The sequence below is a fragment of the Cupressus sempervirens genome, chromosome 6 (assembly GCF_028749045.1).
Source record: "Cupressus sempervirens isolate cs-2001-9-10 chromosome 6, ASM2874904v1, whole genome shotgun sequence".
In the NCBI taxonomy this organism is placed as follows: Eukaryota; Viridiplantae; Streptophyta; class Pinopsida; order Cupressales; family Cupressaceae; genus Cupressus; species Cupressus sempervirens.
Genome location: NC_143123.1, coordinates 29,024,242 through 29,038,543, shown reverse-complemented (window position 1 = coordinate 29,038,543; position 14,302 = coordinate 29,024,242). Strand labels below are relative to the sequence as shown.

Here is a 14,302-nt window from a genome sequence, read left to right as displayed (position 1 = left end):
TCCATATGAAGAGTAATTAATTTACTTCTGTAATTAATTATTTTCATACGTACACAAGTATTTATTTAATTCCTTATATCTTGTTGAAATTCATGTCTAATTATATTCTCTTATGTACCTCTGACTCTAGTGAATAGATTACATGTAGGGGAAATAGCTCTTTGATGATATTTCATGAGTACCTTCTGTCTTCCAATGTTTAAGTTAGGGAGCTTTCTTTCTAGTTACAAATTAGTTATTATCATACATGTAGCTATATATTGTATTCTAGCCAATAATATATATTATATTTATTGGGAATTAAGGTTCCCCAACCTCAACAAATTTTGGAACTTTATTTATTAATTTAATGTCTTATTTGTAATTTTTTAGTGGTCATATTATTTTGGTTTATTGTGCATTGGCATGGTAAGCTTTTGTACAATAACAGTTAATATTGAAGATGACAAAAATGTATTATTTCCTTGTATGATAAATTTGATGCCCCATTTTTCTATAGATTCTCTTATAGATATAAGTTTTTTCATATATGATAGATTCTACAATCATTATAGAATTAGGAAAAAATGTAACCAATTTTGGAGGTATCTGAGAGAGGTTCTAAAATAATATCCAGTTCTCATTTGAATATTTACAAGTGGTTGAGAAATAATTTCCAACCATTTGGAAAATAACCTATTTTGGGTTCATCTAGAAAGTGCTTCAAAATTATATTTTATATATGTCTTATATTTTCAATATGGATTTTGTGAGATGAGCATGAGGAAATGGTTCTTTGTAGGGCTATGTTGTCACATTTCCTTCTTATTAAAGAGATGTAATACTCCATGCAAATTCTTGTATATAATTGTATGCAATTAATTTATTGGAAATTAATACATTATCTCAATGCTTTGAAGTCATGCATTTTATTAGAAGAGATTTCAGCATGTATATTCTTTTTTTTTTTTTTAATATCATTGTTCAATTTTTCTTCTTTTATATTTTGAAGTGGAGATTTACATTCATTATGTTATCGACATTTTATTATATCAAAACTAATAGTATGACCTTACCTCTAAGAGTTAATGGATGGTAAATTAACAAGGCCCATTTTTTCTTTAATGACTTGTAATATGTGCATGTATTGAAATGTTAAAATTTGATTAGAAGTAGAATGTAGGATATTGGATGTCAACACTAGTTCTCAAATTGCTTTTTGTCTTGACATTTCCCTTCCAATATTTAGATTTAATAATTTCTTTGGGTTGATTGCTATTCAATTAGACAAAAAAATTCACATTGATCGATTTTGTCCATTTTTATTCTCATGACCATTTTATTGTTGGATTCTTCTAAAGCTACATACAATATATTAATTTTACCAATAAAATAGCATCTATAGGATAAACATTGTAAAAGGATATGAAGTATTTTCTGTAGAAATATTATAATTGATAATATAAAATTTGTAACATATTAGATTGATCAATGCACTAACTTCTATAAAGGAATGTTAATGGTCTAAAGTAAGTTGTAAACATATATTAGAATATATTAGAATTAGTAGTTAGAAATAGATCTTTTAACTAGAATAATTTTATTGGTTACAATTTTATATTTCTAATTTTTTACTCTTAGAAAAATTAATTGATTTTTTTTCTCTTCAACTTTTAAACTATCACTTTAAGATTGAATGGAGTTTTGAACCTTATAATGCTCCTTTCTTTATGTTTATTTTTATAAGGTATCTTTGAAGAATACAAACTTTCAGTTAAGAGTTAAAAAAATTTCTTACCAAACATGTCACTAGTTAAGGTTAATTTAATATATTGTTATCATTTTATAGCACAAAAAAATTCTTAATAAATTTTCTTTTCTTTTTTGTCACTATTCACCCCCATTGAATAGTATCTCTATTAATAGTTCTATCTTAATTTGTGATTAACATGATATTAGAATAATATATGTACACAATTATTATTATTTTAGTATGGACATTATATGTAATAAAATTTGCAAACATAATCGTTATATATGTGTGTGCATATGTATGTGTGTGTGTGTGTGTGTGTGTGTGTGTGTGTGTGTGTGTGTGTGTGTGTGTGTGTGCGTGTGTGTTTACTAGAGATATGTAATGTCCAATTACATAATATATGGACACAACTATTATTATTTTAGTATGGACATTATATGTAATAAAATTTGCAAACATCATCATTATATGTGTGTGTGCATGTGTGTATATATGTGTATATATACATGTATATATGAATGTATATATAGACACATACATACATACATGTAGATATATAGGTATATATATGTATAGATAAACACACATATCTACCTATCTATTTATCTATATATATGTATATGTACATGTACATGTACATACACACACACATAGATGTATATATCTATGCAATTGTACATATATGTGTGTGTGTGTGTGTGTGTGTGTGTGTGTGTGTGTCTAGATGTACATATATATAGTGTGTACACACACACACACATACATATGCATACATATATATACATACACATATATAAATATATATACACATATATTATATCTATATAGTAGTTTCAATTATACTTTGAAGCTATTATGCAATTTCATAAGTTTTAGCATAGCAATCATAGAATATTTATGCTGGTCTCCACATGTTTTGATTACTTGTGGTTCTATCTTTTGTCTAAATGAATAGTAAACCACTTGATTAATTTATCAAATTTGTACACACTTTAAAAACTAATTTATGATTTTATTATGTAGACTCCTCGTTATTGTCAAATTAAACTTTCCTTTCATCATCGATTTTATTTCTATCATGTACACATACAAGAAAAAAATTGATGATGTTTTACTTTGGTAAGATCTCATACCTAATCCATTCCATGATGTAATAGTTATTATTAAAAATATCAAACTATTTACTTTTGATAATTTTTTGGTCTATAAAATACTTTCATAATTTAACCTTTTACCGTATTCGTCCCTTTCAACTCATCACGTTAATAATTTAACATATAAAAGACTTTCTAAGATACCACGTTCAAATTTGATTCTTTATATTATTATATATAAGAAAAAGTCCATTAACAAGATATTAAAAATCAATTTGTTGAAAACTATATCGAAAAACAAAATTAAAATAAGGTAGTCGCCATGACCAATATTTCATTCATTCCAATTTTGTTAAACCTCTTAACTACAAATGTATATCATGTTGAAAGCATTTGAAGCAGGCGGATACAATGAATCTATGTCATTAACTGATTCAGAGTGGAATTTATAAGACATATACCCAAGTGCAAATTTAGAGAAGTAAGAAAAACGATAATGAGCACATTAACATCTGATGAAGCCCGTAGATTGAATGCAATTGCCCATTTTTTGCTTGACGATGAAGAAACGATGAATTCTTCTTCCCCAACAGCTTCTATTTTATCTGGGGAGGTTCGAAATAAGCATTACAGGGGAGTGCGGTTCGTTAAGGCTCGTAGAAAATATGCGGCAGAGATTCGAAACCCTAATAAGAAGGGCTCCAGACTTTGGCTTGGCAGCTTCACTACAGCCGAGGAAGCTGCAGCGGCATATGACCGTATGGCTTTCCAACTGCGGGGTTCAAAGGCTATTCTCAACTTTCCTCTCAGCGTTGAGTCCGGGCTTTATGTTAAGCCCTTTTCTCCATCCTTCTCTTCGCACAGATAATCATCAGAGAAGAAGAGAGAGGAAATATGAATCTGGAATTAGATTTAAGTTGATGAGTTTACCCATTTTTATTATGTGTTTAAACCACTACATTAGTAGTGATACATTGTAGAATTTCTATGATTTATCTATTTCCTTTGCCTATTCCAAATTTCAAAACCATCTCCTCCATTTTATGTTTGGTTACTATTAAGAATGCAAATGTATATTTTATGTTTGGTTACAATGTTAAAAGTATGTTGGGATAAGGTGACTCAGTCTTACTACAATTTATTGCTTTATTTGTGCTTTATTCGAAAGTTGCTAAATGAAGCTGGATTATTCCACAAGAAAAGACTGTTTTTTGGTGATTTATTCTCTTATGTTTTGTTTTATGCAAGGGTTGTGCATAAAGAAGTTTCTAAAATAATTTGTAGATGCATTAAATGTAGACACTTTATAAACTGTTTCCTCTTGTATGGAAACTCTATAAGCACAAAACATTGTTGTAGAGAATTAAGAGATAGAGGAAAAGTTATTTGCACAAGGTTATGCTACTGCTTTTTTTCTAGAATGGAGCAAGATGTAAATCTTCATGTGAAGACTGAAAATGTATTGTAACTTCTTGTTGAATAATACACTAGCTTAATGGTTTGGAGGGTGGGATTTTTACCTAGAAAGGTTTTCCCCACGTATATCTATGTTCTATATTCTATCTCATCCTTCTAGTTTTATGACTGTAGAATAATAATCTATATGTTGTAATACTGATGGAATTTATTTAGATCAGTAATTTCAATCACTTTCCTTTAAAGTTTTAATTGTGGGAAATCAACTATGTCTATTTCCACTTTTATGGCATAGTAGTATGCACTTGTATTTGCTTATTAGAAGTTGTTCAAGGAACTATTGGATACTAGATGTGCATACTGATCTCAGATGACTTTCTAGGGTGCTCTCATTTCCCTTCAATTGGTATCAGAGCTCAATTTGTGAATTGCATGTTGCTCACATGTGAAGATTCACAAAATTTCTGGTTCTGGACATTTCTTCTATTAAGATTTCTTAGCTTGCAGAGCGTGAAGTTGTTTTTGAAGAAATTAACTGATAATTAATCCTTTGATGAGTGGAAGACTTGCAGTTGATTTATTCTTTCAGAAGACAACAAAAATTTCTTGAAGAATGGTGAAGACAAAAATAATAGAGTTGGTCATGTTGAACTGACATTAATCTAGAGCTCTTGGTTGATAGCAGAATAATTCTTGATGCATGGGTATGGAAAGATGTCTCTTTTGTTACCTAGAATGCGTAGAGGTTATGGTGTTGATCATAGGATGATTTGGAAGCTCCTAGACAACATATCTCTCTCAAATGTAGGTACTGGTAGTGGTTGTGGAATTGGTCTACAAGTAGGCCTAGAGTTTCAGTACTATGTTTTCCTCTTGGATGTTTATACATGCATGGCTTGGATTCTTGTTTGTTGGATCTGAGGGGTTTATAGTTTTTCCTTAAAAAATCTATGGCGATGTTCATCTATGAAAATCCATTATTTTGGGTTCAATTATATGGTATTTTTTCAGACTTTTGAATCTTTCAGATGAGAAGTGGGTGTAGATGTGCATGGTGTTCTTAAGAAAAATGTTTTTTCAAGTTTTGCATGTTGAAATAAAAACTTGTGGTTTTTTGTGGATCTATTAAAGATTTATTTTCTTGACTCTTATTCCTTTAGAGTGGTACTAGATGAGATAGTAGTAGTTCTACATGCATGCATTCTTTGTGCATTCTACTCAATATTTATGTGGTGATGCTTTGTTGGATTCCTGGACTATGGTGCTCAATGGCATGACTGGCAAATCAGATTTGTGCTTGATTTGGTGTTTGAGTCATGTTGTCTACATGATTATTCTATTTGATCTCATTTATACATGTCACTAATGTGATAGTGGCTTTGCATGTTGCAATGATTAGATCTAAAAGTTATGTACTCAGGTCAGTAGGCCACTCATTTAATTGCAGTGGGATAACTTGGATGTGGATTGTCTATATCCACCAGATTTGACTAAGTGTTGGTGAAGACTTGTTAGCTGGCCTTGTTTGTGGTCACTTGTGCATTTGTGTGGTTGATTTGGGATGAGAGGATGGATGATATTTGAGTACTTGGATAGTCATTTATGAAGTCCTATAGCATGGTGAATTTTCTTGGAGATCTTGGTTTTCACTCAGTGTGATGTGTGGGCCTAGATGATTTTTAGATTTGGAGGATGGTGTGTCATATGCTTAGATAGCTTGATATCACATTTCAGTGGGAGCTTTGGTAGTGGCTATATTTTTCCATCATATGGTGATGGATGATCTTCTTTAGTGTTGCAAATGTTGTACAATGCCTTAGATCATGTTGCTACAGAAGGGTCTTTCACATTTTTTGGTTCACTAGTTGGAGATGGTATCTTCATGTGATTGGAAATGTTGACATCTTTACGAATCAAGGGGTCCTTGGTAGAGATATTGTTTATGTTTTTATTTGATATGTTATGATTGTGGCTTTTATGTCCTAGTTTTCTTTGTATTATCAGTTTAGAGTTGTGACATGATACAGTTATTTGATATGATCACATGAAGCATATTATCTCTTTAGAGGAGATGTTTTAGATCATGATATCATGTTTATGTTCCTGATTCCATGGTTGAAGCTTTGAAATTGATCTTGGCTTAGTTTCTTGGTATTGAGTACTTTGATCATTTGCTTGATACTTCACGATAGTGTTATGTTGCCGTGGAGTTTTGCATGGAGTGATTGATTACAGGTGCTTGTGGATACTTGGAGACTTAGGTGAGGCTAGAGTTCTCTTGATATGAGAGACATGTTGTTGAGATATATACTCTTGATGAGATTCCAAACAAAAATTCTAACGAGACTACACCTTTGTTGAACATGAGTTCAATATAGACCTATGAAGAGATTGTTCTTGGATAAGTCATCGGGTGACTTGCATATTTTGGAGGAGCATTCTCATTCCCAACTCTTAGTCTACTTGGCAGTTTATCACTTGAGAGGTATTGCCCAATGTTACTTTTAGGGGCTTTATATTTTCTTTCATATTCATGGATCTTGAGCTACAGTTAGATAATTTTGGAGGATTAATTGTGAGAGATGGATAACATGGTTATCTCCTTGAGGTGTACTTTCATTTATGATGACAATAGGAGATGGTAGTGGGCTGATTTCCTAAAATGGGAAATGAAGTTGTTTGATCTTCATTGAGAGGCTTACATCTATGTAGATTCATGATATCATGTTATGTTTAATCTCTTAAGGTTGAATAGTTTTCGATGTTGTTGTGGCTTTTCTCTTGGGGTTGTGAAGGAAATCATACTTGGCATAGTTAACATTTGGAAGTGTTTGTAGAAGGACATGTTGAATGCTTATGATTTTTAGTTTCTTTCTTTAGTCTTGTTATCTTCTTGGATGTTTTGATTCACATAACATTGTTTTTGAGATCTGTTGGAGCTATGGCGATCACTCTTTTGTGGTCATTTGTTATCACTTGTACTTCATTATTTTTTTGTGATGACATGGTGGCTCCTTTATTTGCTTTCTTTTTTGGATGTGGAGAACATGGGAGAGTTGTGAAGACTACATGAGAGAGATGTTTCTTGCAATGTTTTTGCTATACGATTTGCATATCTTTGTGGATGGTCCTTGGTACTACATGGTTTCACTTTCTTTGTGTTGTTATCAGTAGACTTAGTATGCTTTTGATTTTTTAGATTTGACATTACCCATGTAGTGGGAGTTCTTGTATGTGTTTGGTCTTCATCGACTAGTTTGCACATAGAGCTTGAGTTTGCAGTTTATGAGTTGGTTATGTTGCTGATATGAGTTTTCTAGTGTTGGATACCTTTAAGGTATGGGTGATTGGATGGGTTAGCATTTACTATGGATGTTATTTTCAATCTCATGTGTTTATTAGTTGGATTCGACAAATTAGTTTGGTGGTTGTTCTGGCTGATGTTTTATCTTGTTTTCTAGAGGATGACTCATAGTTTTGTTGGGCTAAGAAGTTGATGTTTTTCTATGCTTCTTTGTAATGCATGAGCACAGTGGAGTGGTGGCAGTTTTGTGTAGCCTTTGTTATCACTAGGATCTTATGCTTGTGTTATTTGTACAGGTGTCTAGTTGGAGCATGAGAGTGTGTGTTAAGATTTATGTAGTTTCATGAATGACTATGATGATATAGTTTTATTAGTTTGAATCTTGTAAGGTCTTTGTCAAGTGGGAGATTGTTGGGATAAGGTGACTCAGCCTTACCATGATTTATTGCTTTATTTGTGCTTCCTTGGAAAGTTGTTAAATGAAACTAGATTCTTCCACAAGAAAAGACTTGGAGTAGAAAAATAGAAAGCTTTTCTTTTTTGGTGATTTATTCCCTTATGTTTTGTTTTATGCAAGGATTGTGCATAAGGAAGTTTCTAAAATAATTTGTATATGCGTTGAATGTAGACAAATTAGAGACTATTTCCTATTGTATGAAAACTCTATAAGTACAAAGAATTGTTGTAGAGAATTGAGAGAGAGAGAGAGAGAGAGAGAGAGAGAGAGAGAGAGAGAGAGAGAGAGAGAGAGAGAGAGAGAGAGAGAGAGAGGTTATTTGCATAGGGTTATCTACCAAATTTTCTCTAGAATACAGCAAGATGTAAATCTCCACGTGAAAGCTGAAAATGTATTGTAACTTTTTGAATAATAAATTAGCTTGATGGTTTGGAGGGTGGGGTTTTCACGTAGAAAAATTTTCCCCATGTATATCTATGTTCTATATTCTGTCTCCTTCTTCTAGTTTTATGCTTGTAGAATAATAATTTGTATGTTGTAATGCTGCTGGAATTTATTTAGATTTAGTAAATTTCAATCACTTTCCTTTAAGGTTTTAATTGTGGGAAATCAACTATGTTTGTTTCCACTTTTATGGCATAGTAGTATGCATTTGTATTTTCTTATTAGAAGTTATTCAAGGAAATCTTGGATACTAGATGTCCATACTAATATTAGATGACTTTATGGAGTGGTCTCATTTCCCTTCAAAGTAGATAGATTTTCTTGAATTCAAATAAAATATTGTTGTAAACCACTGAAGAACATTTGGTTCTTGCTTCTTCTTATTTTGATGGTAACCAAAATGCACAGGAGTTGAAGTGGAATTCTATGAAAAATTCAATTGTATTCAGGTTTGTGGCCAACAATCTACACAGAGACTTGTGTACTACATCAGGCTAGGCGCGTGATTTGGTGATTCGTGATTTTCTACTAGAAAAATCTATAAATTTGATGAGATATTCTATTTCTATGGGTCCTCATGTTATTTCTATCTTGAAAGAATACTAATAGGCCAACAAATTTTATGAAGTATTATATTATACTCTTTGATTTCTTAATAGATTTTGTGAATGCATCCATACTAGATAGATGGTAAAGTTTGAGAATGAGATCAGACCTTTTATAGCATTCACCTACCCTTTTACCCTTGTGAGTAGGTTGAAATGTTCAATTTTCTTAAGATACAAAGAGGGAAACTTAAGTATAATAGCACATTTAAATTGTATTTATTTTATGCATTTTGTAAGATTGTATTCTAAATTTGGATGATGAAATGGTATTAACATGATTGTTGATGTTGTGTGTGAGAGATATTTTATTGATATTAATGAGCAGATATTTTCTATAAAGGAACATTTCTCTTTTCTCATTATCTTATAAATATAAGAGGTGTCCTCTATTTGAGAAACATATATCTACCATTATGGCAATGCTATTACATCTGCAAGTGATCTTCAAAAAAAAAAAATGGTACCAAAGTCAGGTTGTAGATGTAAATCAAACAGAAATCAAAGAAATAAGGAAAGAGAAACAACTTGTGAGATGTATGGCATGAAACATATGACTCACCCACCATTATAGAGCAAGGGAGAAAGATTGTCTTCAGTCTACAATAATGTTAACATCTTATATTGGCATCAGAGTGCAAGGCATGAGAGGCCACACTTCATTTCATTGAAAACAAGAAGGAAGATTCATAAAAATAGAAACTCGTATATCTGCAAAAGAAACAAAAGCCTCTAATTACTAGCAAGGAGACACACATTTCATTCCAATTGCAAAAATTTCTCAATGCCTTATTTTCACTAGAGACATCATTGTGAATGTGACTTTCACCACATTGAAAACGAAGATCTCATGTATTGATTGTGGCCACACTTGAAGTGTAGCCCATGCATCCCCATTTTTCATATTTTAGCCTTAAACTACAATGGAATATTTCCCATGCAAGACCTAGAAATGACCACTATGTTGATTATTATTAAGTTTTCATTATTTGGCAAGTTAATATTAGAATAAGGTGTTGGAAATATTCAGGACTAACAAGGTTAATGAGAGGGGAGGGGTGAATCAGTAAGCTTTAAAATTTAAACCAATTCAGCATAATAACAAATTCACCATTCATTCATCTACTTTACTATATGCATGAAAAGATTAACACACTGATTTGGTGACCCAGAAACCTTTCAAATTGAAAGTAAAACTGGGGTGGGGATGATGCCCACGAAACTTCAATACTGCAGTATAAAGTTGGCCGATTAAGGCTTACAGTGATCACTTCTGGTGATCTGCCCTGTTAGGAGCAAGTAGGACTGCTAGATCCACCTTGTTAGAGGATTTACAAACATACAATGAAGTATGCACTCTATTAGGAGATTTATAGAAGACTGTTAAGTCTCCCCTGTTAAAGGATTTTCAAAACTGATTCACCTGTTAGGATGAAGCAATGGATCTGCTTGCAACTGGTTTGCTGATTAGATCTTATGTACTGATCACTTGATGTGATGGATATATCTTTGCTGCTCCTTGATAACCTTGTTGAATACTCTGCTGCTGATTCTCTTTCAATTTGCTCTTACTTCACTGTTACTTCTCTTCATCATTTTTTTTATTATTTTCATCATATTTGCAAATGGCACAATACATTACATATATACCATTCCAATATTTACAGCAACAAGGTCGGCCAAACACAACTGGACAAAACATTACTGAGTCAGCCAAATAGTAGAAAACTCAGGTTCCTCAAACTCACTCGGTGACCTTCTGACACTCGGCATCCACTACATTACATGGCATCGTCATGCACTTGGTAGAGGTAGGGGCTCGGTCCATACTAATCACTCTGAGTAGCTTGGAACTTGGTAACCACTGGTGACTCGGTAAACATTGTGTCACTCAGTAGAAATTAACTCCTTTGATTCACTTGGTAAGAACTGAATACTTCTTTTACCTTTCTGTCTTGGTAATCACTGAAACCCTTATTTACCTTCCTGACTCGGTAAATACTAAATCCTTCATTTACCTTCTTGACTTGGTAAACATTAAATCCTTCGTTTACCTTTCTGACTTGGTAAATATCAAAACCTTCATTTACCTTTCTGACTCGGTAAACATTAAAACCTTCATTTACCTTATTGACTCGATAAACACTAAAACCTTTGTTTACCTTCTTGACTCGATAAACACTAAAACCTTTGTTTACCTTCCTGACTCGGTAAACACTGCTAAACATACTTGGTAACCAACGAATGCTCGGTATAAACTGTAAACTGAGTGATGAACTCGGTAAGCATTCAGAATCAAATAAGTGTTGTAACTAATGACAAATGTATCATTATTCCAACAATCTCCCCCTTTGGCATTAGTGACAAAAACACTTATGAGCCAAAATTTATATACAAGATTTGACAAAACTGATTTGATTCTACTGTGCTGAATATACATGGGCTACCTTACATATAAGTCCCCCATACAATATACACAAGGTTTTTACATGAGTTATATGACTTTATTCTTTATTACTTTATTACCTTCTCCCCTTTTGTGTCTGATTTTCCTCTATATATTACTTTCTCCCCCTTTTTGACAATAATGCCAAAGAATAAAAAAATGTATTTACATGGAGACACCAAAATGTGTGATAAACTCAGAATGTACCTAAAGAATTAGTTGCAGAGTTTTATCCCAATTGTCTTGCAGGATTTTACATGTGGAGAGAGCTACTTGAACTTCTGCAGAAAGTTCAATCACATGGTCTGCAACAGAGAAATTATTGTCATGAATCAATGTTTTTGAATATGCAATGTGTTTCTACATTGTGTTCATGACAGGAAGGATTATATTCTGGATGTCAATCAGAGTAGACCTGATCCTTGCTTCCTCTCTCAGCAATTCTGCCTGTTTCTCTGACAAAAATTTGATTCTCAGATGATGGGATGAACTTGTACTATGGTCAAATTGCAGCATTTGGGCACTGACCTTCATATCCGCATCAATTTTATTCAACTTTTCTTTTACTTCCTTTTTATACTCAGTAACATCACAAAGTTTTGAAAAAAGTGAGGTTACATTATTAAAAGAATTTTCAATGTCAGACAAAATTGAGGTTAATTCAACCTGTTTTAATGCAATATGCTAAGAAATGTGCTCAAGCACCTTATTGTCAAATTTCTTCTCTTCCTTTTTAATCAATTTTTCTTGGCTGGAGGTATCCTCATTGAATTTATTCACCGCTTCTTCTAGTTGTAACAAAATGTGCTGAGATGAATCCACATCAACACCTATAGCTTCAGTTAATATGTTTTTAGCACTTTCAATAATGCTATACTCCTAGTCTCTTTCATGCCTAAGTTGTTTTTGCCTAGCCTTCTGCTCTAATAGCTGACTGATCATTCTCATTTCATCAACTAATGCAGTATCTAGATCTATCTTAGGAATGACAATGTCCTTATCCAGATCTATTTCTTCATCTACTGCCTTACTGGAAAACATGTATCTCTTTGGTTTTTCTGCAGTGACTGCACCTTTGCCCTTTGAAATTGAAACAATAGTTGATGATGCTGGACTGGCTGTCAAAACTGGAATGGGACCAACTAAAGGTAAACTAAGAGAAGTGCTGGTTGTATCAAAACTTGATGTACTTCCCAAAAATGATGTACTACTCAAAAATGATGTACATACTGGTATATTTACAGTTGGAGAACTGACTGGAGCAAAAATTGGGGCCAATGTGGCTGAGGAAGATAAAATTGGTAAGAAACTGGGAAGACTTACTGTACAAGCTGCAGGTGGAAGAGATATACTCGGTGAAGTAGCTGCTACAGTGGATGACTCGGTGGCTGATGATGTGCTTGGAAGCTCAGTAACTGAAGAAGTGACTGCCAGCTCGATAGATGAAGTGCTTGGCACTTGTATTGCAAAAACTTGGAGCTAAGAGGAGACTAGAGGAATTTGAGAAATGGATGTCTCTATTGTGCTCACAATCTTGCTTGAAGATCCTATCTCCATAGTAGATTTTACAGTCTTTGGTGGAGAGTGAGGAAGGGAGGCATTGACATCAGCTGCAATTTTTACTGGATCTTCTTCCTCTTTGTCTTGTTCATCTTCTTCTTCTTCCTCCATTTCTATTTCAGCTTCTTCTTCCTCAATTTCTTTTCTATCTTCTTCTTCCACTTCTAACATTATTGAATGGAGATCCCCTGGAATATCTTCAATATCATCATCATCATTATCATCACTGTTGTCATTGTCCGTGATTTCAGCAGTATCCTCACTGGGTTTGTGTAGATGATAGATGTTTTTCCACATGTTTGTAGCATCATTTACCACATGCTCAATATCTTTGACAAGTATCAAACAAGTGTGGAATCTAATCATCATATTGCCTCGTGATCTTTCAGTGATTTCTTCACTTCAGCATTAGAGAGATTTGGCAGGAGATTCCTCAGGGTCTGCTCATAAATGTCTTTGACAGTTTTGGTTACAGCTTCCCATCTTGGTTGCAATCTTTCCAATAGCTCTTTGGAGATCTGAGAGGCTATTTGGTCCAGGGAGTATTTCCATTTTCCCATTTTGTTCAGTACCAGATCCTTAATCTGCATTTTCTCCTGTTCTATTCTGGTTTCGAACTTTAATGCTTTGAAGTTTGTGAAGCTACCTCCTTCATCTAATTGCTTTAGTCTTGCTTCAAAGGTGAGTGGAGGCTTAACAAATACAAGTTCCTTCTTTCCCTGTCTTGTTCTCCTAGAGAATACTGCAATGGTTTTCTTTGTAGGTTTGGTGACAGTCACCTTACCTTTCTTTCATTGAGGCTCTTCTTCTTCTTCTTCCTTTTCTTCATCTCCTGCTCTCCCTTCTGTTATCATGAGAGGTCCAATGTCAGCTTTTAGCTTTTCTATCTTTCTTCTGCCTTTAGAGATTACTTGAGGAAACTTGATTTCAAGCTCTAGTCTAACCTTAGCCTCTTCATAGGTTCCAAATGCAGGCAACTTGGGATCCACTAGTTCATTTACCAGTGCCTCAATGATGTCTCTTGCATCATCAATATTTAGTTCATAGGGCAATGGTTTTACCCATGCCACTCGGGGTTTGACTGCCTGGATGTAGACTTTGTCATAGTCAACCATGAAACAGATATCATCCTTATACTCTTCAACAAGTTTTGGAGGTATCCTGAACCTGTTGTTCATCCTTTCCTTGAAATCTTCAAAATAATTATCCATTACCTTATCAAAATTCATACCCATTTCTGC

The 14,302-nt window shown here is 33.3% G+C and overlaps 1 protein-coding gene across 1 annotated transcript; it reads left to right on the top strand.

Moving 5' to 3' along the window:
- The first annotated feature begins 3,325 nt into the window (after nucleotides 1-3,325).
- LOC149550932 (ethylene-responsive transcription factor 1A-like) lies at nucleotides 3,326-3,697 on the top strand. The gene has a single exon (XM_089790020.1). The coding sequence runs from the start codon at nucleotides 3,326-3,328 to the stop codon at nucleotides 3,695-3,697; it is 372 nt and encodes a 123-aa protein (XP_089646146.1).
- The last annotated feature ends 10,605 nt before the right edge of the window (nucleotides 3,698-14,302 follow it).